General features: G+C 43.7%; 1 protein-coding gene across 1 annotated transcript in view; it reads left to right on the forward strand.

Annotated features, from left to right (window-relative positions):
* The first annotated feature begins 731 nt into the window (after window positions 1-731).
* Window positions 732-14,995, forward strand: part of LOC119300112 — a 32,684-nt gene continuing 18,420 nt past the window's right edge. The window contains exons 1-2 of the mRNA XM_037577173.1: window positions 732-816; window positions 1,062-1,172. Of these exons, the coding sequence (XP_037433070.1) occupies window positions 796-816; window positions 1,062-1,172 (132 nt within the window). The 5' untranslated portion in view covers window positions 732-795. The remainder of the gene's footprint in view (window positions 817-1,061; window positions 1,173-14,995) is intronic.

Genomic DNA, 14,995 nt, shown 5'->3' on the forward strand with positions numbered 1-14,995 from the left:
CGTGAACGGAATTCAGTATTTGGCACGGAGTTTATAAACTGCTGTTAGTCATACAGAGGACTTCATTTACTTATGGAATAGAGTTACATGCCTTATCTATCTGTACCATTTATTATTATCTTGAATCTCATTGTTTTTATTATTTGTCACGTTCAGAAGATCCAAAACCTTTTATGAAAGGGCTACTCTAACCAATAATAAGAACTTCGTATATGCTTACTAAGGTTCTATATATACCCACTCAGAAAATGTATTGCTTAGGCTACTTGTGCACTGAAAAATTATTAGATCCCTTGCTGCGTTAATACTGGCATCCAAAGTTTCTTCTATGTATATTATGTTTAATTTTTTTGTAAAATGCACAGCTGTCTTGAGCTTTAGTTTCTCTTTTCTCTTTATGTTGTATCACCTATATGAGGATATCTACTAACTTCAGATGCATATATAATGTATTTGATGACACACGGCAAACTACAGTAAGCAGTGTGTTGGGCTTGCAAGATTACAGACACCGGTCTCTGTTTCCCTTTGCCGACGGAGTCTAGCGACAAGAGCGATGGATCTGGAGATTGATCAAGTGGTACCCACCCCTGCCTCTTGTCTTCGATTGTTTTTTTCTTTTGCTGTTGCTTACTTTCCTGCTTTCTTATCGTAGGTTACCCCCCACCAGCGCCAACTTTTGTCGACCTAACTGGCATCTCCTCGACCATTTGGAACCAGTGAATTAACTTGCGCATCTCTAGGTTATGGTACCAGCGAGGTGGCTCTGATGATGGCCCTATCAAGAGTATACATATGGTCGTGACTGATGAAAAGGTGAATGCCTATTTTGTTCTCCAGTCTTTTGCGACTCATATGCTGCTTATGCAAGTCGTGATTGTTGTTTCTCTACATTGTTGTCTCTGTAGGACATTTAAGGGCTTTCCTTAGTTGCCTGTGATTTGAGTAGGATAAATTATGTCTTTGTAATGTTGACAGCCTATATCTTTTGATGCTGTTCTCCAGGATTATAAGATGCTTGTTGGTTACTGAATGTGTTCTTTGCGTGTGTTTTTTCATAGGGAAACCATGCTAACGTGTCATTGCCTAACGAGGTCGTGGAAATGTTTGTGGACGATCTACATGAGAGAAATTTATATGTATGTGCCAGGATCAGTGTGAAGCCCCCTGAGGTAATACTGAGGGCGGTTTAGCTTTATTTGCGGTTATATATGCCTATGAGCTGCAGAAACCATCATGTCCTGTAAATTGTTTCTATGCCATGCTAATTACTTTATCATCCAATTCTTGAGGGTACTCAGCTTTTATTTCACGCCTAGATTCAATCAGTCATCCATTGGCATTTCAATTGTGTGAAACAGTTTTCATGCACCTATATGTTTTTCAACATCTCAACATATAGAAGAGACCTGATGGGAACTATCCATGTGCCTCCATGAAGGAAATATGCCCTAGAGGCAATAATAAAGTTATTATTTATTTCCTTATATCATGATAAATGTTTATTATTCATGCTAGAATTGTATTAACCGGAAACATAATACATGTGTGAATACATAGACAAACAGAGTGTCACTAGTATGCCTCTACTTGACTAGCTCGTTAATCGAAGATGGTTATGTTTCCTAACCATGAACAAAAGAGTTGTTATTTGATTAACGGGATCACATCATTAGAAGAATGATGTGATTGACATGACCCATTCCATTAGCTTAGCACCTGATCGTTTAGTATGTTGCTATTGCTTTCTTCATGACTTATACATGTTCCTATGACTATGAGATTATGCAACTCCCGTTTGCCGGAGGAACACTTTGTGTGCTACCAAACGTCACAACGTAACTGGGTGATTATAAAGGAGCTCTATAGGTGTCTCCAAAGGTACATGTTGGGTTGGCGTATTTCGAGATTAGGATTTGTCACTCCGTTTGTCGGAGAGGTATCTCTAGGCCCTCTCGGTAATGCACATCACATAAGCCTTGCAAGCATTACAACTAATGAGTTAGTTGCGAGATGATGTATTACAGAACGAGTAAAGAGACTTGCCGGTAACGAGATTGAACTAGGTATTGAGATACCGATGATCGAATCTCGTGTAAGTAACATACCGATGACAAAGGGAACAACGTATGTTGTTATGCGGTCTGACCGATAAAGATCTTCATAGAATATGTAGGAGCCAATATGGGCATCCAGGTCCCGCTATTGGTTATTGACCAGAAAGGTGTCTCGGTCATGTCTACATAGTTCTCGAACCCGTAGGGTCCGCACGCTTAACGTTCGTTGACGATATAGTACTATGTGAGTTATGTATGTTGGTGACCGAATGTTGTTTGGAGTCCGGAATGAGATCACGGACATGACGAGGAACTCCGGAATGGTCCGGAGACAAAGTTTGATATATGGGATAATACGGTTTGGTCACCGGAAGGGTTCCGGAAATCACCGGAAGGGGTTCCGGATGTTTCCCGAAATGTTTGGGTACGAGAACACTTTATTTGGGCCAAAGGGGAAAGCCCACAAGGTTTTTGGAAAGCGCAAAAGGAAGTTTTGCGGAGTCCAGGGGCCAGACGCCAGGGTCCCTGGCGTCTGGGTCCAGACGCCGGGAACCCTGACGTCTGGCCCTGGAGTCCGAGAAGGACTCTTGCCTTTCGGGTGAAACCGACTTTGTGGAGGCTTTTACTCCAAGTTTTCACCCCAGGGCTCAACATATAAATAGAGGGGCAGGGCTAGCACCAAAGATAGATCAAGAAACACCAAGCCGTGTGCCGGCAACCCCGTCCTCTCTAGTTTATCCTCCGTCATAGTTTTCGTAGTGCTTAGGCGAAGCCCTGCGGAGATTGTTCTTCACCAACACCGTCACCACGCCGTCGTGCTGCCGGAACTCATCTACTACTTCGCCCCTCTTGCTGGATCGAGAACGCGAGGACGTCACCGAGCCGAACGTGTGCAGAACTAGGAGGTGCCGTGCTTTCGGTACTTGGATCGGTCGGACGTGAAGACGTATGACTACATCAACCACGTTGATATAACGCTTCCGCGAATGGTCTACGAGGGTATGTAGACAACACTCTCCCCTCTCATTGCTATGCATCACCATGATCTTGCGTGTGCGTAGGAATTTTTTTTGAAATTACTATGTTCCCCAACAGTGGCATCTGAGCCTAGGTTTTATGTGTTGATGTTATATGCACGAGTAGAACACAAGTGAGTTGTGGGCGATATAAGTCGTACTGCTTACCAGCATGTCATACTTTGGTTCGGCGGTATTGTTGGACGAAGCGGCCCGGACCAACATTACGCGTACGCTTACGCGAGACCGGTTCTCCCGACGTGCTTTGCACAAAGGTGGCTAGCGGGTGACAGTTTCTCCAACTTTAGTTGAACCGAGTGTGGCTACGCCCGGTCCTTGCGAAGGTTAAAACAGCACCAACTTGACAAACTATCGTTGTGGTTTTGATGCGTAGGTAAGATTGGTTCTTGCTTAAGCCCGTAGCAGCCACGTAAAACTTGCAACAATAAAGTAGAGGACGTCTAACTTGTTTTTGCAGGGCATATTGTGATGTGATATGGTCAAGACATGATGCTAAATTTTATTGTATGAGATGATCATGTTTTGTAACCAAGTTATCGGCAACTGGCAGGAGCCATATGGTTGTCGCTTTATTGTATGCAATGCAATTGCGCTGTAATGCTTTACTTTATCACTAAGCGGTAGCGATAGTCGTGGAAGCATAAGATTGGCGAGACGACAACGATGCTACGATGGTGATCAAGGTGTCGCGCCGGCGACGATGGTGATCACGACGGTGCTTCGAAGATGGAGATCACAAGCACAAGATGATGATGGCCATATCATATCACTTATATTTATTGCATGTGATGTTTATCTTTTATGCATCTTATCTTCCTTTGATTGACGGTAGCATTTTAAGATGATCTCTCACTAATTATCAAGAAGTGTTCTCCCTGAGTATGCACCGTTGCGAAAGTTCTTCGTGCTGAGACACCACGTGATGATCGGGTGTGATAGGCTCTATGTTCAAATACAACGGGTGCAAAACAGTTGCACACGCGGAATACTCAGGTTATACTTGACGAGCCAAGCATATACAGATATGGCCTCGGAACACGGAGACCGAAAGGTCGAGCATGAATCATATAGTAGATATGATCAACATAGTGATGTTCACCATTGAAACTACTCCATCTCACGTGATGATCGGACATGGTTTAGTTGATTTGGATCACGTGATCACTTAGAGGATTAGAGGGATGTCTATCTAAGTGGGAGTTCTTAAGTAATATGATTAATTGAACTTTAATTTATCATGAACTTAGTCCTGGTAGTATTAGCATATCTATGTTGTAGATCAATAGCTCGCGTTGTTGCTTTCATATGTTTATTTTGATATGTTCCTAGAGAAAATTGTGTTGAAAAATGTTAGTAGCAAAGATGCGGATTGGATCCGTGATCTGAGGTTTATCCTCATTGCTGCACAGAATAATTATGTCCTTGATGCACCGCTAGGTGACGGACCTATTGCAGGAGCAGATGCAGATGTTATGAACGTTTGGCTAGCTCAATATGATGACTACTTGATAGTTTAGTGCACCATGCTTAACGGCTTAGAATCGGGACTTCAAAGACGTTTTGAACGTCATGGACCATATGAGATGTTCCAGGAGTTGAAGTTAACATTTCAAGCAAATACCCGAGTTGAGAGATATGAAGTCTCCAACAAGTTCTATAGCTAAAAGATGGAGGAGAATCGCTCAACTAGTGAGCATGTGCTCAGATTGTCTGGGTACTACAATCGCTTGAATCAAGTGGGAGTTAATCTTCCAGATAAAATAGTGATTGACAGAATTCTCTAGTCACCATCACCAAGTTAGTAGAACTTCATGATGAACTATATTATGCAAGGGATGACGAAAACGACTCCCGAGCTTTTCATGATGATGAAATCAATGAAGGTAGAAATCAAGAAAGAGCATCAAGTGTTGATGGTTGACAAGACCACTAGTTTCAAGAAAAAGGGCAAAGGGAAGAAGGGGAACTTCAAGAAGAACGACAAGCAAGTTGCTACTCAAGTGAAGAAGCCCAAGTCTGATCCTAAGCCTGAGACTAAGTGCTTCTACTGCAAAGAAATTGGTCACTGGAAGCGGAACTACCCCAAGTGATTGGCAGATAAGAAGGATGGCAAAGTGAACATAAGTATATTTGATATACATGTTATTGATGTGTACTTTACTAGTGTTTATAGCAACCCCTCAGTATTTGATACTAGTTCAGTTACTAAGATTAGTAACTCGAAACAGGAGTTGCAGAATAAACAGAGACTAGTTAAGGGTGAAGTGACGATGTGTGTTGGAAGTGGTTCCAAGATTGATATGATCATCATCGCACACTCCCTATACTTTCGGGATTAGTGTTGAAACTAAATAAATGTTATTTGGTGTTTGCGTTGAGCATGAATATGATTTGATCATGTTTATTGCAATACGGTTATTCATTAAAGTCAGCGAATAATTGTTGTTCTGTTTACATGAATAAAACCTTCGATGGTCATACTGTTGGAAATATGCCCTAGAGGCAATAATAAAAGTATTATTATTATATTTCCTTGTTCATGATAATTGTCTTTTATTCATGCTATAACTGTATTATCCGGAAATCGTAATACACGTGTGAATACATAGACCACAATATGTCCCTAGTGAGCCTCTAGTTGACTAGCTCGTTGTGATCAACAGATAGTCATGGTTTCCTGGCTATGGACATTGGATGTCGTTGATAACAGGATCACATCATTAGGAGAATGATGTGATGGACAAGACCCAATCCTAAGCATAGCACAAAGGTCGTGTAGTTCGTTTGCTAGAGCTTTGCCAATGTCAAGTATCTCTTCCTTCGACCATGAGATCGTGTAACTCCTGGATACCGTAGGAGTGCTTTGGGTGTATCAAACGTCACAACGTAACTGGGTGACTATAAAGGTGCACTACAGGTATCTCCGAAAGTACCTATTGTTTTATGCGGATCGAGACTGGGATTTGTCACTCCGTGTAAACGGAGAGGTATCTCTGGGCCCACTCGGTAGGACATCATCATATGCGCAATGTGACCAAGGAGTTGATCATGGGATGATGTGTTACGGAACGAGTAAAGTGACTTGCCGGTAACGAGATTGAACAAGGTATTGGATACCGACGATCGAATCTCGGGCAAGTAAAATACCGATAGACAAAGGGAATTGAATACGGGATTGATTAAGTCCTTGACATCGTGGTTCATCCGATGAGATCATCGTGGAACATGTGGGAGCCAACATGGGTATCCAGATCCCGCTGTTGGTTATTGACCGGAGAACGTCTCGGTCATGTCTGCATGTCTCCCGAACCCGTAGGGTCTACACACTTAAGGTTCGATGACGCTAGGGTTATAAAGGAAGCTTGTATGTGGTTACCGAATGTTGTTCGGAGTCCCGGATGAGATCCCGGACGTCACGAGGAGTTCCGGAATGGTCCGTAGATAGAGATTTATATATAGGAAGTCCTGTTTCGGCCATCGGGACAAGTTTCGGGGTCATCGGTATTGTACCGGGACCACCGGAAGGGTCCCGGGGGCCCACCGGGTGGGGCCACCTGCCCCGGGGGGCCACATGGGCTGTAGGGGTTGCGCCTTGGCCTACATGGGCCAAGGGCACCAGCCCCAAGAGGCCCATGCGCCGGGGGAAACCCTAAAGGAAGAGTCCCAGCAGGGGAAGGCACCTCCTAGGTGCCTTGGGGGGGGGGGGGAGGACTCCTCCCCTGGCCGCCGCCCCCTTGGAGATTGGATCTCCTAGGGGCTGCCGCACCCCTCCCTTGGGATCCCTATATATAGTGGGGTAGGAGGGCCTCCCAAACTTACCTTATGCCTTTGGTGCAGCCCCTCCCTCTCTCCCAAGTTCTTCTCCTCTCCCGTAGGTGCTTGGCGAAGCCCTGCAGGATTGCCACGCTCCTCCACCACCACCACGCCGTTGTGCTGCTGCTGGATGGAGTCTTCCTAAACCTCTCCCTCTCTCCTTGCTGGATCAAGGCGTGGGAGACGTCATCGGGCTGTATGTGTGTTGAACGCGGAGGTGCCGTCCGTTCGGCACTTGGTCATCGGTGATTTGAATCACGACGAGTACGACTCCATCAACCCCGTTCACTTGAACGCTTCCGCTTAGCGATCTACAAGGGTATGTAGATGCACTCTCTTTCTACTCGTTGCTGGTCTCTCCATAGATAGATCTTTGTGATTCGTAGGAAAATTTTTGAATTTCTGCTACGTTCCCCAACAGTGGCATCATGAGCTAGGTCTATTGCGTAGATTCTTTGCACGAGTAGAACACAAAGTAGTTGTGGGCGTTGATGTTGTTCAATATGCTTACCGTTACTAGTCCAATCTTGTTTCGACGGTATTGTGGGATGAAGCGGCCCGGACCGACCTTACACGTACTCTTATGTGAGACAGGTTCCACCGATTGACATGCACTTGGTGCATAAGGTGGCTAGCGGGTGCCAGTCTCTCCCACTTTAGTCGGAACGGATTCGATGAAAAGGGTCCTTATGAAGGGTAAATAGCAATTGGCATATCACGTTGTGGTCTTGCGTAGGTAAGAAACGTTCTTGCTAGAAACCCATAGCAGCCACGTAAAACATGCAACAACAATTAGAGGACGTCTAACTTGTTTTTGCAGGGTATGCTATGTGATGTGATATGGCCAAAAGGATGTGATGAATGATATATGTGATGTATGAGATTGATCATGTTCTTGTAATAGGATTCACGACTTGCATGTCGATGAGTATGACAACCGGCAGGAGCCATAGGAGTTGTCTTTATTTTTTGTATGACCTGCGTGTCATTGAAGAACGCCATGTAAACTACTTTACTTTATTGCTAAACGCATTAGTCATAGAAGTAGAAGTAGTCGTTGGCGTGACAACTTCATGAAGACACGATGATGGAGATCATGATGATGGAGATCATGGTGTCGTGCCCGTGACAAGATGATCATGGAGCCCCGAAGATGAAGATCAAAAGGAGCAAAATGATATTGGCCATATCATGTCACTATTTGATTGCATGTGATGTTTATCATGTTTATGCATCTTGTTTACTTAGGACGACGGTAGTAAATAAGATGATCCCTTACACAAAATTTCAAGAAGTGTTCTCCCCTAACTGTGCACCGTTGCTACAGTTCGTCGCTTCTAAGCACCACGTGATGATCGGGTGTGATGGATTCTTACGTTCACATACAACGGGTGTAAGACAGTTTTACACAGCGAAAACACTTAGGGTTAACTTGACGAGCCTAGCATGTGCAGACATGGCCTCGGAACACGGAGACCGAAAGGTCGAGCATGAGTCGTATAGCAGATACGATCAACATGAAGATGTTCACCGACGTTAACTAGTCCATCTCACGTGATGATCGGACACGGCCTAGTTGACTCGGATCATGTGATCACTTAGATGACCAGAGGGATGTCTATCTAAGTGGGAGTTCATAAGATGAACTTAATTATCCTGAACATAGTCAAAAGACCTTTTGCAAATTATGTCGTAGTTCACGCTATAGTTCTACTGTTTTAGATATGTTCCTAGAGAAAATATAGTTGAAAGTTGAAAGTAGCAATTATGCGATCAGTAGAAAGCTTATGTCCTTAATGCACCGCTTAGTGTGCTGAACCCCAAACATCGTTTGTGGATGTTTCGAACATCGAACATACACGTTTTGATAACTACGGGATAGTTCAGTTAAATGGTTTAAGTAGAGGCACCAAAGACGTTTTCGAGACGTCACGGAACATATGAGATGTTTCGAGGGCTGAAATTGGGATTTCAGGCTCGTGCCCACGTCAAGAGGTATAAGACCTCCGACGATTTTCTTAGCCTGCAAACTAAGGAGAGAAGCTCAATTGTTGAGCTTGTGCTCAGATTGTCTAAGTGCAACAATCACTTGAATCAAGTGGGAGTTGATCTTCCAGATGAAATAGTGATAGTTCCTCCGAAGTCATTACCACCAAGCTGCTAGAGCTTCGTGATGAACTATAATATATCAAGGACATATATGATGATCCTTGAGATATTCGCGATGTTTGACTCCGCAAAAGTAGAAATCAAAAGGGAGCATCAATCGTTGATGGTTAGTAAAACCACTAGTTTCAAGAAGGGCAAGGGCAAGAAGGGATACTTCATGAAACGGCAAATCAGCTGCTGCACCAGTGAAGAAACCCGAGGTTGAACCCAAACCCGAGACTAAGTGCTTCTGTGATAAGGGGAATAGCCGCTGGAGCAGAATTACCCTAGATACTTGGTAGATAAGAAGGCTGGCAAGGTCGATAGAAGTATATTGGATATACATTATGTTAATGTGTACTTTACTAGTACTCCTAGTAGCACCAGGGTATTAGATACCGGTTCGGTTGCTAAGTGTTAGTAACTCGAAATAAAAGCTAAGGAAGGAAAACGGAGACTAGCTAAAGGTGAGCTGACGATATATGTTGGAAGTGTTTCCAAGTTTGATGTGATCAAACATCGCACGCTCCCTCTACCATCAAGATTAGTATTAAACCTGAATGGTTTATTGAATCTCGATCGTAGTGATACACATTTTCGTGCCAAAAGATATAAGATAGTAATGATAGTACCGCTTACTTGTGGCACTGCCATGTAAGTCATAATGGTATAAAACGCATGAAGAAGCTCCATGTTGATGGATCTTTGGACTCACTCATTTTTGAAAAGTTTGAGACATGCGAACCATGTCTATTGGTATATATGCATGAAGAAACTCCATGCAAATGGATCGTTTAGACTCACTTGATTTTGAATCACTTGAGATATGCAAATCATACCACATAGGCAAGATGACTGAAAAGCCTCGGTTTCAGTAAGATGGAACAAGATAGCAACTCGTTGGAAGTAACACATTTTGATGTGTGCAGTCCAATGAGTGCTGAGGCATGCAGTGAATATCGTTATGATCTTACTTCACAGATGATTCGAGTAGATGTTGAGAATATTTACTTGATGAAACACAAGTCTGAATTATTGAATGGTTCAAGTAATTTCAGAGTGAAGTAGAAGATCATTGTGACAAGAGGATAAAATGTCTATGATATGATCATAGAGATGAATATCTGAGTTACGAGTCTTGGCACACAATTAAGACATTGTGGAAGTTGTTTCGCAATTAATACCGCCTGGAACACCATAGTGTGATGGTGTGTCCGAACATCATAGTTGCACCCTATTGGATATGGTGCGTACCATGATGTCTCTTATCGAATTACCACTATCGTTCATGGGTTAGGCATTAGAGACAACCACATTCACTTTAAATAGGGCACCACGTAATTCCGATGAGATGACACCGTATGAATTATGGTTTAGAGAAACCTAAGTTGTCGTTTCTTAAAAGTTTGGGGCTGCGACGCTTATATGAAAAAGTTTCAGGTTGATAAGCTCGAACCCAAAGCGGATAAAATGCATCTTCATAGGAAACCCAAAACAGTTGGGTATACCTCCTAATTCAGATCCGAAAGCAATATGGATTGTTTCTAGAATCGGGTCCTTTCTCGAGGAAAAGTTTCTCTCGAAAGAATTGAGTGGGAGGATGGTGGAGACTTGATGAGGTTATTGAACCGTCTCTTCAACTAGTGTGTGACAGGGCACAGGGAGTTGTTCCTGTGGCACCTACACCAATTGAAGTGGAAGCTTATGATATTGATCATGAAACTTCGGATCAAGTCACTCCCAAACCTCGTAGGATGACAAGGATGCGTACTACTTCAGAGTGGTACGTAATCCTGTCTTGAAAGTCATGTTGCTGGACAACAATGAACCTACGAGCTATGGAGAAACAATGGTGGGCCCGGATTCCGATAAATGGCTCGAGGCCATAAAATCTGAGAACGGATCCATGGACTTTGGCGGACTTGCCCGATGATCGGCAAGCCATTAAGATAAATGGATCTTTAAGAAGAAGACGGACGTGGATGGTAATGTCACCGTCCATGAAGCTCGACTTGTGGCGAAAAGTTTTTCACAAGTTCAAGGAGTTGACTACGATGAGATTTTCTCACTCGTAGCGATGCTTAAAGTCCGTCGGAATCATGTTAGCATTAGCTGCATTTATGAAATCTGGCAGATGGATGTCAAGACAAGTTTCCTTACTAGTTTTCGTAAGGAAAGGTTGTATGCAATACAATCAGAAAAGTTTTGTCAATCCTGAGGATGCTAAAAGGTATGCTAGCTCCAGCGATCCTTCTAAGGACTGGAGTAAGCATCTCGGAGTTGGAATGTATGCTTTGATGATGATCAAAGATTTTGGGTCTATACAAAGTTTATGAGAAACTTGTATTTCCAAAGAAGTGAGTGAGAGCACTATAAAATTTCTGATGAGTATATGTTGTTGACATATTGATGATCAGAAATGACGTAGAATTTCTGGAAAGCATATAGGGCTATTTTGAAAGTGTTTTTCAATGGAAAGCCTGGATTAAGCTACTTGAACATTGAGCATCAAGATCTATAAGGATAGATCAAAATGCTTAATAATACTTTCAAATGAGCACATACCTTGACATGATCTTGAAGGTGTTCAAGATGGACCAGTCAAAGAAGGAGTTCTTGCCTGAGTTGTAAGGTACGAAGTTAAGACTTAAAGCTCGACCACGGCAGAATAGAGAGAAAGGACGAAGGTCGTCCCCTATGCTTAAGACGTAGGCTCTTCAGTATGCTATGCTGTGTACCGCACCTGAAGTGTGCCTTGCCATGAGTCAGTCAAGGGGTACAAGAGTGATCCAAGAATGGCTCACAGGACAGCGGTCAAAGTTATCCTTAGTAACTAGTGGACTAAGGAATTTTCTCGATTATGGAGGTGGTAAAAGAGTTCGTCGTAAAAGTTACGACGATGCAAGCTTGACATCTATCCGGATAGCTCTGAGTAGAGAGACCGGATACATATAATGGAGCAATAATTTAGGATAGCTCCAAGTAGAACAGTTGTTTGGAATAGCTCCAAATAGAGCGTGGTAGCTGCATCTAGGAGATGACATAGAGATTTGTAAAGCACACATGGATCTGAAAGGTTCAGACCCGTTGACTAAAACCTCTCTCACAAGCAACATGATCAAACATAAAACTCATTGAGTGTTAATCACATAGTGATGTGAACTAGACTCCTGACTCTAGTAAACTCTTGGGTATTAGTCACATGGCGATGTGACCTGTGAGTGTTAATCACATGGCGATGTGAACTGGATTATTGACTCTAGTGCAAGTGGGAGACTGTTGGAAATATGCCCTAGAGGCAATAATAAAAGTATTATTATTATATTTCCTTGTTCATGATAATTGTCTTTTTTTCATGCTATAACTGTATTATCCGGAAATCGTAATACACGTGTGAATACATAGACCACAATATGTCCCTAGTGAGCCTCTAGTTGACTAGCTCGTTGTGATCAACAGATAGTCATGGTTTCCTGGCTATGGACATTGGATGTCGTTGATAACGGGATCACATCATTAGGAGAATGATGTGATGGACAAGACCCAATCCTAAGCATAGCACAAAGGTCGTGTAGTTCGTTTGCTAGAGCTTTGCCAATGTCAAGTATCTCTTCCTTCGACCATGAGATCGTGTAACTCCTGGATACCGTAGGAGTGCTTTGGGTGTATCAAACGTCACAACGTAACTGGGTGACTATAAAGGTGCACTACAGGTATCTCCGAAAGTATCTATTGTTTTATGCGGATCGAGACTGGGATTTGTCACTCCGTGTAAACGGAGAGGTATCTCTGGGCCCACTCGGTAGGACATCATCATATGCGCAATGTGACCAAGGAGTTGATCACGGGATGATGTGTTATGGAACGAGTAAAGTGACTTGCCGGTAACGAGATTGAACAAGGTATTGGATACCGACGATCGAATCTCGGGCAAGTAAAATACCGATAGACAAAGGGAATTGAATACGGGATTGATTAAGTCCTTGACATCGTGGTTCATCCGATGAGATCATCGTGGAACATGTGGGAGCCAACATGGGTATCCAGATCCCGCTGTTGGTTATTGACCGGAGAACGTCTCGGTCATGTCTGCATGTCTCCCGAACCCGTAGGGTCTACACACTTAAGGTTCGATGACGCTAGGGTTATAAAGGAAGCTTGTATGTGGTTACCAAATGTTGTTCGGAGTCCCGGATGAGATCCCGGACGTCACGAGGAGTTCCGGAATGGTCCGGAGGTAAAGATTTATATATAGGAAGTCCTGTTTCGGCCATCGGGACAAGTTTCGGGGTCATCGGTATTGTACCGGGACCACCGGAAGGGTCCCGGGGGGCCACCGGGTGGGGCCACCTGCCCCGGGGGGCCACATGGGCTGTAGGGGGTGCGCCTTGGCCTACATGGGCCAAGGGCACCAGCCCCAAGAGGCCCATGCGCCTGGGGAAACCCTAAAGGAAGAGTCCCAGCAGGGGAAGGCACCTCCTAGGTGCCTTGGGGGGGAGGACTCCTCCCCTGGCCGCCGCCCCCTTGGAGATTGGATCTCCTAGGGGCTGCTGCACCCCCCCCCCTTGGGATCCCTATATATAGTGGGGTAGGAGGGCCTCCCAAACTTACCTTATGCCTTTGGTGCAGCCCCTCCCTCTCTCCCAAGTTCTTCTCCTCTCCCGTAGGTGCTTGGCGAAGCCCTGCAGGATTGCCACGCTCCTCCACCACCACCACGCCGTTGTGCTGCTGCTGGATGGAGTCTTCCTCAACCTCTCCCTCTCTCCTTGCTGGATCAAGGCGTGGGAGACGTCATCGGGCTGTACGTGTGTTGAACGCGGAGGTGCCGTCCGTTCGGCACTTGGTCATCGGTGATTTGAATCACGACGAGTACGACTCCATCAACCCCGTTCACTTGAACGCTTCCGCTTAGCGATCTACAAGGGTATGTAGATGCACTCTCTTTCTACTCGTTGCTGGTCTCTCCATAGATAGATCTTGGTGATTCGTAGGAAATTTTTTGAATTTCTGCTACGTTCCCCAACACATACACCCAATGAAAATAGTTCGTTGGATCTCGATCATAGTGTTACACATATTCATAATATTTAAGCCAAAAGATGCAAAGTTAATAATGATAGTGCAACTTATTTGTGGCACTACCATTTAGGTCATATCGGTGTAAAGCGCATGAAGAAACTCCATACTGATGGACTTTTGGAACCACTTGATTATGAATCACTTGGTGCTTGCGAACCATGCCTTATGGGCAAGATGACTAAAGACTCCGTTCTCCGGAACAATGGAGCGAGCAACAGATTTGTTGGAAATCATACATACTGATGTATGTGGTCCGATGAATATTAAAGCTCGCGACAAGTATCATTATGTTCTGACCTTCACAGATGATTTGAGCAGATATGAGTATATCTACTTGATGAAACACAAGTCTGAAACATTTTAAAAGTTCAAAGAATTTCAGAATGAAGTGGAGAATCATCGTAACAAAAATAAAAGTTTCTACGATATGATCGCAGAAGTAAAATATTTGAGTTACGAGTTTGGCCTTCAGTTAAAAACAATGTGAAATAGTTTCACTACTCACGCCACCTGGAACACCACAGTGTAATGGTGTGTCCGAATGTCATAATCGTACTTTATTGGATATAGTACAATCTATGATGTTTCTTACCGATTTACCAATATCATTTTGGGATCATGCATTAGAGACAGCTGCATTCACGTTAAAAAGGGGCACCATCTAAGTCCGTTGAGACGACACAGTCTGAACTGTGGTTTGGCAAGAAACCAAAGTTGTCGTTTCTTAAAGTTTGGGATTGTGATGCTTATATGAAAAAGTTTCATCCTGATAAGCTCAAACCCAAATCGGAGAAATATGTCTTCATAGGATACCCAAAGGAGACTGTTGGGTACACCTTCTATCACAGATCTGAAGGCAAG

This window comes from Triticum dicoccoides, chromosome 5A (assembly GCF_002162155.2).
Source record: "Triticum dicoccoides isolate Atlit2015 ecotype Zavitan chromosome 5A, WEW_v2.0, whole genome shotgun sequence".
Classification (NCBI taxonomy): domain Eukaryota; kingdom Viridiplantae; phylum Streptophyta; class Magnoliopsida; order Poales; family Poaceae; genus Triticum; species Triticum dicoccoides.